This window comes from Palaemon carinicauda, chromosome 42, assembly GCF_036898095.1.
Source record: "Palaemon carinicauda isolate YSFRI2023 chromosome 42, ASM3689809v2, whole genome shotgun sequence".
NCBI lineage: Eukaryota > Metazoa > Arthropoda > Malacostraca > Decapoda > Palaemonidae > Palaemon > Palaemon carinicauda.
Window position 1 is genome coordinate 33,341,698 of NC_090766.1, and position 15,228 is coordinate 33,356,925.

The 15,228-nt window shown below is 44.1% G+C and overlaps 1 protein-coding gene across 1 annotated transcript; it reads right to left on the bottom strand.

Annotated features, from left to right (window-relative positions):
- Positions 1-2,825: 2,825 nt before the first annotated feature.
- Positions 2,826-14,263, bottom strand: LOC137633088 (ice nucleation protein-like). The gene is made up of 21 exons (XM_068365248.1): positions 13,889-14,263; positions 12,689-13,144; positions 11,666-11,896; positions 11,306-11,536; positions 10,578-10,817; positions 9,771-10,001; positions 9,435-9,641; positions 9,138-9,353; positions 8,802-9,041; positions 8,322-8,537; positions 7,995-8,225; positions 7,626-7,865; positions 6,915-7,145; positions 6,522-6,785; positions 5,802-6,065; positions 5,466-5,705; positions 4,755-4,985; positions 4,362-4,625; positions 3,642-3,905; positions 3,243-3,473; positions 2,826-3,113 (listed from the first exon to the last, which is right to left on the bottom strand). The coding sequence occupies exons 1-21, from the start codon at positions 14,261-14,263 to the stop codon at positions 2,826-2,828; spliced, it is 5,391 nt and encodes a 1,796-aa protein (XP_068221349.1).
- Positions 14,264-15,228: the final 965 nt, after the last annotated feature.

Here is a 15,228-nt window from a genome sequence, read left to right on the forward strand (position 1 = left end):
TTCACTTTGTTCCCCCGTGGCTCTATAGATGACTTGAACGTTTCTTTGTTCAAGAAGAGATTCCTTAAAGTTGAAGGACTGCGGGGTGTCACACAAAGCGATAGGAATGGAAATTAGCAAACGGTAAAGTATATGAGATTAAACTAAAGGGGTATTCAGAAGTGCGCAGACCTCCGACACGGCAGCTTATTTCTCGACCTTTTGCTCGACTTTGACCTTGACCTTTAACCTTAGCATGTATTAATTGGCTTGGATTTTTAACAGTGGTAACATGTTCGCCTAGTGTTCGCCTGACAGCAGATCGATCCCAGCCCTGGACCGGAAGTTTAAGCTGTTTACTAGGGAGCGTGCTGCTGTGGTTGGGCACAACAGTGGGAAGCTGTGATTGCCTGGCTGACGTCCTGGTGAGCATCTATTCTGATAAAACTGGAACTGAAACTTTTACATTTATCTTTAAGTAACAATATCACTAACATAAGGTAATAAGTTTCTTGCAATACCGAGTAACAATGAAAAGCAAATTTATCTAAAAATAACATAATTCTTATGACTTTCAGAATAAAAATACAATTTTATTAGCATTTATAGAAAGGGAAAAAGAAAATATATCTATAAATAACATAATTCTTATGACTTTTAGAATAAAAATACAATTTCATTAGCATTTATAAAAAGGGAAAAAGCTAAGTTATCTATAAATAACATCATTCTTACGACTTTCAGAATAAAAATACAATTTTATCAGCATTTATAAAAGGGAAAAAGCAAATTTATCTATAAATATAATTCTATTGACTTTTAAAATAAAAATACAATTCTATTAGCATTTATAGAAAGGGAAAAGCAAAATTATATATAAATAACATAATTATTGTGACTTTTAGAATAAAAATACAATTTTATTAGCATTCATAAAAAGGAAAAAGGCTAAATTATCTATAAATAACATAATTATTATGACTTTTAGAATAAAAATACAATTTTGTTAGCATTCATAAAAAGGAAAAAGGCTAAATTATCTATAAATAACATAATTATTATGACTTTTAGAATAAAAATACAATTTTGTTAGCATTCATAAAAAGGAAAAAGGCTAAATTATCTATAAATAACATAATTATTATGACTTTTAGAATAAAAATACAATTTTATTAGCATTTATAAAAAGGGAAAAAGAAAAATTATCTATAAATAACATAATCATTATGACTTTTAGAATAGAAATACAATTTTATCAGCATTTATAAAGAGGGAAAAAGCTTTTACCTTTAATGTTTCATCTACAGCGAACAACGTGTGAAACAGGCCGAAGAGAAACACCTGGGATTAAGCACTAATGGCGAAAACAATGCTTTTTTGAAAGTTCATTTATTCAGGGCTTCGTTTCAGAGCTCCTGATAAAGAAACCACTCCGATGAAATGCCTGAACATGAGTTTATGAGAGGACATAGCATTGCCATGTTTGTGTTTCTCTTTTAAATAAAGAATGAAATCAATGACAACTTTTACATTTCAACTCTCGGATACTAAAGGGATCACTAGTTTGTCAAGATGCCACTTACATTTTGTTAAGTGAACAAATTGTAATTTAAAATCCTAGAATTACTCAAAATCCTCTGTTAGTATCACAATAACCTTAACATATTAAGTCCTTGGTTAAAAGAATATATTAAAATACTTTATAAATCATCATGGCAAGAAATAAAAGATAAAATACCAAATACCATCTGGTTTAACTTTCAAAGGTGAGATAAGAAAGTACAAAATATTTTATTAAATCTTGTAACAATGAATGCTTCAGCAATTAGAAATTTAACTGGAAACGAACTTTTGATACTCTGCCCCAAGACAAAACACCCTTAAAATACTTTTAAAAAAATTGACGGCATTTAAAAATAAAATCTTCATTAAGGTATGTCCCCAACCCAGAGTTGTGGTTTGATACAGAAAAGGTTAACATAACAGTCATTGTCATATTTATTCTTTATCTGCTTCCTCCTGCTATGGACAGTTGAACAAAATGGTCCTCAAATAAAGGTTTAAAAAATACATTTTCTTCATCAAGGTAAGTTCCCAACCCAGAGTTCTGGTTTGATACAGAAAAGGTTAACATAACAGTCATTGTCATATTCATTCTTTAACTGCTGCCTCCTGCTAAAGACTGTCGAACAGTATAGTCCTGGTATAACGAGATTGTGATTCAAAGACCTGATTTCAACTTCCAAGTTAAGAAAAACGTTTGCTTTGTGTCGATCCTATTAAAAGAGCAGGTTGGGAGAGGGGATTAATATTATTATTATTATTACTTGCTAAGCTACAGCCTTGTTGGAAAAGCAGGATGCTATAAGCCCAAAGGCTCCAACAGGGAAAATAGCTCAGTGAGGAAAGGAAATAAGGAAATAAACTAGAAGAGAAATAATGAACAATAAAAAATATATTAAGAACAATAACAACGTTAAAATAGATATCCATTTATAGACTATAAAAACTTGATAAAAAAAACAAGAGGACGAAAAATAAGATAGAAAAGTGTTCCCGAGTGTACTCTCAAGCAAGAGAACTCTACCCAAAGACAGTAGAAGATCATGATACAGAGGCTATGGCACTGTCCAAGATTAGAGAACAATGGTCTGATTTTGGAGTGTCCTTCTCCCAGAAGAGCTGATTATCAATAACATCTTTTTACATTTCAACTCTTGGATGCTCAAGGGATCACTGGTTTGTCATTTGCATAAAGATTTAAAAAAAAAAATTTCCTTCGTTAATCTACCACTGACTGAGGAGACAAAGCCACCACTGACTGAGGATGCAAAACTACCACTGACCTAGAATGCAAAGCCACCACTGACTAAGGATACAAAGCCACCACTGACTGAGCATACAAGACCACCACTGACTGAGGATACAAAGCCTCCACTGACTGAGGTGACAAAGCCACCACTGACTGAGGTGACAAAGTCACAACTGACTAAGGATATAAAGCTACCACCGACTGAACATACAAAGCCACCACTGACTGAGGATGCAAAACTACCACTGACATAAAAAGCAAAGCCACCACTGACTGAAAAGACAAAGCCACCACTGACTGAGGATGCAAAACTACCACTGACCTAAAAAGCAAAGCCACCACTGACTGAGAAGACAAAGCCACCACTGACTGACGATGCAAAACTACCACTGACCTAGAATGCAAAGAAACCACTGACTAAGGATACAAAGCCACCACTGACTGAGCATACAAGACCACCACTGACTGAGCATACAAAGCCACCATTGGCTGAGCATGCAAAGCCTCCACTGACTGAGGATACAAGACCACCACTGACTGAGGATACAAAGCCACCACTGACTGAGCATACAAAGCCACCACTGACTGAGGTGACAAAGCCACCACTGACTAAGGATATAAAGCTACCACCGACTGAACATACAAAGCCACCACTGACTGAGGATGCAAAACTACCACTGACCTAAAAAGCAAAGCCACCACTGACTGAGAAGACAAAGCCACCACTGACTGAGGATGCAAAACTACCACTGACCTAAAAAGCAAAGCCACCACTGACTGAGAAGACAAAGCCACCACTGACTGAGGATGCCAAACTACCACTGACCTAGAATGCAAAGCCACCACTGACTAAGGATACAAAGCCACCACTGACTGAGGATACAAGACCACCACTGACTGAGCATACAAAGCCACCATTGGCTGAGCATGCAAAGCCTCCGCTGACTGAGGATACAAGACCACCACTGACTGAGGATACAAAGCCACCACTGACTGAGCATACAAAGCCACCACTGACTGAGGTGACAAAGTCACAACTGACTAAAGATATAAAGCTACCACCGACTGAACATACAAAGCCACCACTGACTGAGGATGCAAAACTACCACTGACCTAAAAAGCAAAGCCACCACTGACTGAGAAGACAAAGCCACCACTGACTGAGGATGCAAAACTACCACTGACCTAGAATGCAAAGCCACCACTGACTAAGGATACAAAGCCACCACTGACTGAGCATACAAGACCACCACTGACTGAGCATACAAAGCCACCATTGGCTGAGCATGCAAAGCCTCCACTGACTGAGGATACAAGACCACCACTGACTGAGCATACAAAGCCACCACTGACTGAGCATACAAAGCCACTACTGACTGAGGATGCAAAACTACCACTGACCTAAAAAGCAAAGCCACCACTGACTGAGAAGACAAAGCCACCACTGACTGAGGATGCAAAACTACCACTGACCTAAAAAGCAAAGCCACCACTGACTGAGAAGACAAAGCCACCACTGACTGAGGATGCAAAACTACCACTGACCTAGAATGCAAAGCCACCACTGACTAAGGATACAAAGCCACCACTGACTGAGGATACAAGACCACCACTGACTGAGCATACAAAGCCGCCATTGGCTGAGCATGCAAAGCCTCCGCTGACTGAGGATACAAGACCACCACTGACTGAGGATACAGAGCCACCACTGACTGAGCATACAAAGCCACCACTGACTGAGGTGACAAAGTCACAACTGACTAAGGATATAAAGCTACCACCGACTGAACATACAAAGCCACCACTGACTGAGGATGCAAAACTACCACTGACCTAAAAAGCAAAGCCACCACTGACTGAGAAGACAAAGCCACCACTGACTGACGATGCAAAACTACCACTGACCTAGAATGCAAAGCCACCACTGACTAAGGATACAAAGCCACCACTGACTGAGCATACAAGACCACCACTGACTGAGCATACAAAGCCACCATTGGCTGAGCATGCAAAGCCTCCACTGACTGAGGATACAAGACCACCACTGACTGAGGATACAAAGCCACCACTGACTGAGCATACAAAGCCACCACTGACTGAGGTGACAAAGCCACCACTGACTAAGGATATAAAGCTACCACCGACTGAACATACAAAGCCACCACTGACTGAGGATGCAAAACTACCACTGACCTAAAAAGCAAAGCCACCACTGACTGAGAAGACAAAGCCACCACTGACTGAGGATGCAAAACTACCACTGACCTAGAATGCAAAGCCACCACTGACTAAGGATACAAAGCCACCACTGACTGAGCATACAAGACCACCACTGACTGAGCATACAAAGCCACCATTGGCTGAGCATGCAAAGCCTCCACTGACTGAGGATACAAGACCACCACTGACTGAGGATACAAAGCCACCACTGACTGAGCATACAAAGCCACTACTGACTGAGGATGCAAAACTACCACTGACCTAAAAAGCAAAGCCACCACTGACTGAGAAGACAAAGCCACCACTGACTGAGGATGCAAAACTACCACTGACCTAAAAAGCAAAGCCACCACTGACTGAGAAGACAAAGCCACCACTGACTGAGGATGCAAAACTACCACTGACCTAGAATGCAAAGCCACCACTGACTAAGGATACAAAGCCACCACTGACTGAGCATACAAGACCACCACTGACTGAGCATACAAAGCCACCATTGGCTGAGCATGCAAAGCCTCCACTGACTGAGGATACAAGACCACCACTGACTGAGGATACAAAGCCACCACTGACTGAGCATACAAAGCCACCACTGACTGAGGTGACAAAGTCACAACTGACTAAGGATATAAAGCTACCACCGACTGAACATACAAAGCCACCACTGACTGAGGATGCAAAACTACCACTGACCTAAAAAGCAAAGCCACCACTGACTGAGAAGACAAAGCCACCACTGACTGAGGATGCCAAACTACCACTGACCTAGAATGCAAAGCCACCACTGACTAAGGATACAAAGCCACCACTGACTGAGGATACAAGACCACCACTGACTGAGCATACAAAGCCACCATTGGCTGAGCATGCAAAGCCTCCGCTGACTGAGGATACAAGACCACCACTGACTGAGGATACAAAGCCACCACTGACTGAGCATACAAAGCCACCACTGACTGAGGTGACAAAGTCACAACTGACTAAGGATATAAAGCTACCACCGAATGAACATACAAAGCCACCACTGACTGAGGATGCAAAACTACCACTGACCTAAAAAGCAAAGCCACCACTGACTGAGAAGACAAAGCCACCACTGACTGAGGATGCAAAACTACCACTGACCTAGAATGCAAAGCCACCACTGACTAAGGATACAAAGCCACCACTGACTGAGCATACAAGACCACCACTGACTGAGCATACAAAGCCACCATTGGCTGAGCATGCAAAGCCTCCACTGACTGAGGATACAAGACCACCACTGACTGAGGATACAAAGCCACCACTGACTGAGCATACAAAGCCACTACTGACTGAGGATGCAAAACTACCACTGACCTAAAAAGCAAAGCCACCACTGACTGAGAAGACAAAGCCACCACTGACTGAGGATGCAAAACTACCACTGACCTAAAAAGCAAAGCCACCACTGACTGAGAAGACAAAGCCACCACTGACTGAGGATGCCAAACTACCACTGACCTAGAATGCAAAGCCACCACTGACTAAGGATACAAAGCCACCACTGACTGAGGATACAAGACCACCACTGACTGAGCATACAAAGCCACCATTGGCTGAGCATGCAAACCCTCCGCTGACTGAGGATACAAGACCACCACTGACTGAGGATACAGAGCCACCACTGACTGAGCATACAAAGCCACCACTGACTGAGGTGACAAAGTCACAACTGACTAAGGATATAAAGCTACCACCGACTGAACATACAAAGCCACCACTGACTGAGGATGCAAAACTACCACTGACCTAAAAAGCAAAGCCACCACTGACTGAGAAGACAAAGCCACCACTGACTGAGGATGCAAAACTACCACTGACCTAGAATGCAAAGCCACCAGTGACTAAGGATACAAAGCCACCACTGACTGAGCATACAAGACCACCACTGACTGAGCATACAAAGCCACCATTGGCTGAGCATGCAAAGCCTCCACTGACTGAGGATACAAGACCACCACTGACTGAGGATACAAAGCCACCACTGACTGAGCATACAAAGCCACCACTGACTGAGGTGACAAAGCCACCACTGACTAAGGATATAAAGCTACCACCGACTGAACATACAAAGCCACCACTGACTGAGGATGCAAAACTACCACTGACCTAAAAAGCAAAGCCACCACTGACTGAGAAGACAAAGCCACCACTGACTGAGGATGCAAAACTACCACTGACCTAGAATGCAAAGCCACCACTGACTAAGGATACAAAGCCACCACTGACTGAGCATACAAGACCACCACTGACTGAGCATACAAAGCCACCATTGGCTGAGCATGCAAAGCCTCCACTGACTGAGGATACAAGACCACCACTGACTGAGGATACAAAGCCACCACTGACTGAGCATACAAAGCCACTACTGACTGAGGATGCAAAACTACCACTGACCTAAAAAGCAAAGCCACCACTGACTGAGAAGACAAAGCCACCACTGACTGAGGATGCAAAACTACCACTGACCTAAAAAGCAAAGCCACCACTGACTGAGAAGACAAAGCCACCACTGACTGAGGATGCAAAACTACCACTGACCTAGAATGCAAAGCCACCACTGACTAAGGATACAAAGCCACCACTGACTGAGCATACAAGACCACCACTGACTGAGCATACAAAGCCACCATTGGCTGAGCATGCAAAGCCTCCACTGACTGAGGATACAAGACCACCACTGACTGAGGATACAAAGCCACCACTGACTGAGCATACAAAGCCACCACTGACTGAGGTGACAAAGTCACAACTGACTAAGGATATAAAGCTACCACCGACTGAACATACAAAGCCACCACTGACTGAGGATGCAAAACTACCACTGACCTAAAAAGCAAAGCCACCACTGACTCAGAAGACAAAGCCACCACTGACTGAGGATGCAAAACTACCACTGACCTAGAATGCAAAGCCACCACTGACTAAGGATACAAAGCCACCACTGACTGAGCATACAAGACCACCACTGACTGAGCATACAAAGCCACCATTGGCTGAGCATGCAAAGCCTCCACTGACTGAGGATACAAGACCACCACTGACTGAGAATACAAAGCCACCACTGACTGAGCATACAAAGCCACCACTGACTGAGGTGATAAAGCCACCACTGACTAAGGATATAAAGCTACCACCGACTGAACATACAAAGCCACCACTGACTGAGGATGCAAAACTACCACTGACCTAAAAAGCAAAGCCACCACTGACTGAAAAGACAAAGCCACCACTGACTGAGGATGCAAAACTACCACTGACCTAGAATGCAAAGCCACCACTGACTAAGGATATAAAGCCACCACTGACTGAGCATACAAGACCACCACTGACTGAGCATACAAAGCCACCATTGGCTGAGCATGCAAAGCCTCCACTGACTGAGGATACAAGACCACCACTGACTGAGGATACAAAGCCACCACTGACTGAGCATACAAAGCCACTACTGACTGAGGTGACAAAGCCACCACTGACTAAGGATGCCAAACTACCACTGACCTAGAATGCAAAGCCACCACTGACTAAGGATACAAAGCCACCACTGACTGAGGTGACAAAGTCACAACTGACTAAGGATATAAAGCTACCACCGACTGAACATACAAAGCCACCACTGACTGAGGATGCAAAACTACCACTGACCTAAAAAGCAAAGCCACCACTGACTCAGAAGACAAAGCCACCACTGACTGAGGATGCAAAACTACCACTGACCTAGAATGCAAAGCCACCACTGACTAAGGATACAAAGCCACCACTGACTGAGCATACAAGACCACCACTGACTGAGCATACAAAGCCACCATTGGCTGAGCATGCAAAGCCTCCACTGACTGAGGATACAAGACCACCACTGACTGAGAATACAAAGCCACCACTGACTGAGCATACAAAGCCACCACTGACTGAGGTGATAAAGCCACCACTGACTAAGGATATAAAGCTACCACCGACTGAACATACAAAGCCACCACTGACTGAGGATGCAAAACTACCACTGACCTAAAAAGCAAAGCCACCACTGACTGAAAAGACAAAGCCACCACTGACTGAGGATGCAAAACTACCACTGACCTAGAATGCAAAGCCACCACTGACTAAGGATATAAAGCCACCACTGACTGAGCATACAAGACCACCACTGACTGAGCATACAAAGCCACCATTGGCTGAGCATGCAAAGCCTCCACTGACTGAGGATACAAGACCACCACTGACTGAGGATACAAAGCCACCACTGACTGAGCATACAAAGCCACTACTGACTGAGGTGACAAAGCCACCACTGACTAAGGATGCCAAACTACCACTGACCTAGAATGCAAAGCCACCACTGACTAAGGATACAAAGCCACCACTGACTGAGCATACAAGACCACCACTGACTGAGCATACAAAGCCACCATTGGCTGAGCATGCAAAGCCTCCGCTGACTGAGGATACAAGACCACCACTGACTGAGGATACAGAGCCACCACTGACTGAGCATACAAAGCCACCACTGACTGAGGTGACAAAGTCACAACTGACTAAGGATATAAAGCTACCACCGACTGAACATACAAAGCCACCACTGACTGAGGATGCAAAACTACCACTGACCTAAAAAGCAAAGCCACCACTGACTGAGAAGACAAAGCCACCACTGACTGAGGATGCAAAACTACCACTGACCTAGAATGCAAAGCCACCAGTGACTAAGGATACAAAGCCACCACTGACTGAGCATACAAGACCACCACTGACTGAGCATACAAAGCCACCATTGGCTGAGCATGCAAAGCCTCCACTGACTGAGGATACAAGACCACCACTGACTGAGGATACAAAGCCACCACTGACTGAGCATACAAAGCCACCACTGACTGAGGTGACAAAGCCACCACTGACTAAGGATATAAAGCTACCACCGACTGAACATACAAAGCCACCACTGACTGAGGATGCAAAACTACCACTGACCTAAAAAGCAAAGCCACCACTGACTGAGAAGACAAAGCCACCACTGACTGAGGATGCAAAACTACCACTGACCTAGAATGCAAAGCCACCACTGACTAAGGATACAAAGCCACCACTGACTGAGCATACAAGACCACCACTGACTGAGCATACAAAGCCACCATTGGCTGAGCATGCAAAGCCTCCACTGACTGAGGATACAAGACCACCACTGACTGAGGATACAAAGCCACCACTGACTGAGCATACAAAGCCACTACTGACTGAGGATGCAAAACTACCACTGACCTAAAAAGCAAAGCCACCACTGACTGAGAAGACAAAGCCACCACTGACTGAGGATGCAAAACTACCACTGACCTAAAAAGCAAAGCCACCACTGACTGAGAAGACAAAGCCACCACTGACTGAGGATGCAAAACTACCACTGACCTAAAAAGCAAAGCCACCACTGACTGAGGATGCAAAACTACCACTGACCTAAAAAGCAAAGCCACCGCTGACTGAGAAGACAAAGCCACCACTGACTGAGGATGCAAAACTACCACTGACCTAGAATGCAAAGCCACCACTGACTAAGGATACAAAGCCACCACTGACTGAGCATACAAGACCACCACTGACTGAGCATACAAAGCCACCATTGGCTGAGCATGCAAAGCCTCCACTGACTGAGGATACAAGACCACCACTGACTGAGGATACAAAGCCACCACTGACTGAGCATACAAAGCCACCACTGACTAAGGATATAAAGCTACCACCGACTGAACATACAAAGCCACCACTGACTGAGGATGCAAAACTACCACTGACCTAAAAAGCAAAGCCACCACTGACTGAGAAGACAAAGCCACCACTGACTGAGGATGCAAAACTACCACTGACCTAGAATGCAAAGCCACCACTGACTAAGGATACAAAGCCACCACTGACTGAGCATACAAGACCACCACTGACTGAGCATACAAAGCCACCATTGGCTGAGCATGCAAAGCCTCCACTGACTGAGGATACAAGACCACCACTGACTGAGGATACAAAGCCACCACTGACTGAGCATACAAAGCCACTACTGACTGAGGATGCAAAACTACCACTGACCTAAAAATCAAAGCCACCACTGACTGAGAAGACAAAGCCACCACTGACTGAGGATGCAAAACTACCACTGACCTAAAAAGCAAAGCCACCACTGACTGAGAAGACAAAGCCACCACTGACTGAGGATGCAAAACTACCACTGACCTAGAATGCAAAGCCACCACTGACTAAGGATACAAAGCCACCACTGACTGACATACAAGACCACCACTGACTGAGCATACAAAGCCACCATTGGCTGAGCATGCAAAGCCTCCACTGACTGAGGATACAAGACCACCACTGACTGAGGATACAAAGCCACCACTGACTGAGCATACAAAGCCACCACTGACTGAGGTGACAAAGTCACAACTGACTAAGGATATAAAGCTACCACCGACTGAACATACAAAGCCACCACTGACTGAGGATGCAAAACTACCACTGACCTAAAAAGCAAAGCCACCACTGACTGAGAAGACAAAGCCACCACTGACTGAGGATGCAAAACTACCACTGACCTAGAATGCAAAGCCACCACTGACTAAGGATACAAAGCCACCACTGACTGAGCATACAAGACCACCACTGACTGAGCATACAAAGCCGCCATTGGCTGAGCATGCAAAGCCTCCACTGACTGAGGATACAAGACCACCACTGACTGAGGATACAAAGCCACCACTGACTGAGCATACAAAGCCACCACTGACTGAGGTGACAAAGCCACCACTGACTAAGGATATAAAGCTACCACCAACTGAACATACAAAGCCACCACTGACTGAGGATGCAAAACTACCACTGACCTAAAAAGCAAAGCCACCACTGACTGAAAAGACAAAGCCACCACTGACTGAGGATGCAAAACTACCACTGACCTAGAATGCAAAGCCACCACTGACTAAGGATACAAAGCCACCACTGACTGAGCATACAAGACCACCACTGACTGAGCATACAAAGCCACCATTGGCTGAGCATGCAAAGCCTCCACTGACTGAGGATACAAGACCACCACTGACTGAGGATACAAAGCCACCACTGACTGAGCATACAAAGCCACTACTGACTGAGGATGCAAAACTACCACTGACCTAAAAAGCAAAGCCACCACTGACTGAGAAGACAAAGCCACCACTGACTGAGGATGCAAAACTACCACTGACCTAAAAAGCAAAGCCACCACTGACTGAGAAGACAAAGCCACCACTGACTGAGGATGCAAAACTACGACTGACCTAGAATGCAAAGCCACCACTGACTAAGGATACAAAGCCACCACTGACTGAGCATACAAAGCCACCATTGGCTGAGCATGCAAAGCCTCCACTGACTGAGGATACAAGACCACCACTGACTGAGGATACAAAGCCACCACTGACTGAGCATACAAAGACACTACTGACTGAGGATGCAAAACTACCACTGACCTAAAAAGCAAAGCCACCACTGACTGAGAAGACAAAGCCACCACTGACTGAGGATGCAAAACTACCACTGACCTATAAAGCAAAGCCACCACTGACTGAGAAGACAAAGCCACCACTGACTGAGGATGCAAAACTACCACTGACCTAGAATGCAAAGCCACCACTGACTAAGGATACAAAGCCACCACTGACTGAGCATACAAGACCACCACTGACTGAGCATACAAAGCCACCATTGGCTGAGCATGCAAAGCCTCCACTGACTGAGGATACAAGACCACCACTGACTGAGGATACAAAGCCACCACTGACTGAGCATACAAAGCCACCACTGACTGAGGTGACAAAGCCACCACTGACTAAGGATACAAAGCCACCACTGACTGAGCATACAAGACCACCACTGACTGAGCATACAAAGCCACCATTGGCTGAGCATGCAAAGCCTCCACTGACTGAGGATACAAGACCACCACTGACTGAGGATACAAAGCCACCACTGACTGAGCATACAAAGCCACCACTGACTGAGGTGACAAAGCCACCACTGACTAAGGATATAAAGCTACCACCGACTGAACATACAAAGCCACCACTGACTGAGGATGCAAAACTACCACTGACCTAAAAAGCAAAGCCACCACTGACTGAGAAGACAAAGCCACCACTGACTGAGGATGCAAAACTACCACTGACCTAGAATGCAAAGCCACCACTGACTAAGGATACAAAGCCACCACTGACTGAGCATACAAGACCACCACTGACTGAGCATACAAAGCCACCATTGGCTGAGCATGCAAAGCCTCCACTGACTGAGGATACAAGACCACCACTGACTGAGGATACAAAGCCACCACTGACTGAGCATACAAAGCCACTACTGACTGAGGATGCAAAACTACCACTGACCTAAAAAGCAAAGCCACCACTGACTGAGAAGACAAAGCCACCACTGACTGAGGATGCAAAACTACCACTGACCTAAAAAGCAAAGCCACCACTGACTGAGAAGACAAAGCCACCACTGACTGAGGATGCAAAACTACCACTGACCTAGAATGCAAAGCCACCACTGACTAAGGATACAAAGCCACCACTGACTGAGCATACAAGACCACCACTGACTGAGCATACAAAGCCACCATTGGCTGAGCATGCAAAGCCTCCACTGACTGAGGATACAAGACCACCACTGACTGAGGATACAAAGCCACCACTGACTGAGCATACAAAGCCACTACTGACTGAGGATGCAAAACTACCACTGACCTAAAAAGCAAAGCCACCACTGACTGAGAAGACAAAGCCACCACTGACTGAGGATGCAAAACTACCACTGACCTAAAAAGCAAAGCCACCACTGACTGAGAAGACAAAGCCACCACTGACTGAGGATGCAAAACTACCACTGACATAGAATGCAAAGCCACCACTGACTAAGGATACAAAGCCACCACTGACTGAGGATACAAGACCACCACTGACTGAGCATACAAAGCCACCATTGGCTGAGCATGCAAAGCCTCCACTGACTGAGGATACAAGACCACCACTGACTGAGGATACAAAGCCACCACTGACTGAGCATACAAAGCCACTACTGACTGAGCATACAAAGCCACTACTGACAAAGGAGACAAAACCACCACTAAATGAATATACAAAACCCCCACTCACAGAATACTGGCCAGTATCACACACTGCATAAGTTACACATTTTCCATTCCATGAAAGAGTCATGAAGGAGAGCTAGCGAGTGTCCCCCTCTGTGAAAACATGATCCAGCCATTTCTAATAATCTACCTTTATTGAGTTCACAAACAGCAATGTTTGTTTCCTTCGTGTGCCAGAACATATCAATATCTTGGGTAAACAATGTGTTTTTCTCATGTCCCGTGTAGTGATGATTCCCTCTTTATTTGTATAGCTTTGGTATTCATTAGTTGATAAATAGTACCTTGTTTATTTACATATCTCAATGCTCTTCTTGATCAAATGTCCGAAGATCTCCTGACAGACGAATTATACATCTTTGCTGCTTTCCTTGTTTATGTAATCGCTACTTTTGATTGGTTAACTTACGTTTGCAATTTGCTCAACTACTTTTCATCTTTTTCACAACTGGTAAATAAACCAAAACATATTCTTCTGCCCTAGTTGTTACCATAATCAAAAGTCTCTAAGTAATGAAAAAAGTAAATAAATATCAACTTGATATTTGTATAGTGATGAAAACAGAAATAATTAAAGGGCATTCGTAAATTCAATTACTAAAAGAATTGTATAAGAAGATATATCATAATATATCAATTTTTTTTTTTCATAATTTTTTTTTTTCAACAGAGAGTGTGGTGATACAAGTTTTCTCTTTTGTTTTTGAAGCATTGTTTATGGGATGCGATTGTTAGCCACACACCCAAGTTAATGGGCTTTGTAGGGTCTTATATATGTCTATTTAGAGATAGATGTTGAATGGCGTGACAATGAAGCACGTGGAATTTTGATACGCATATACACTACATTTCAAAACAGGAAATCCTACCAATAACAACAAACAAACTAACTAAAACCTAAGATCAAATGAGATTATATATCAAGTATCTCGGTTGAGACGTTGGTTTGTTTTCGTACAGACGAGTCAATAACATATCATTAGTGATAATTGTTGTCCCCTACATATTACCCAGCTAGAAAAGGAGTCATGG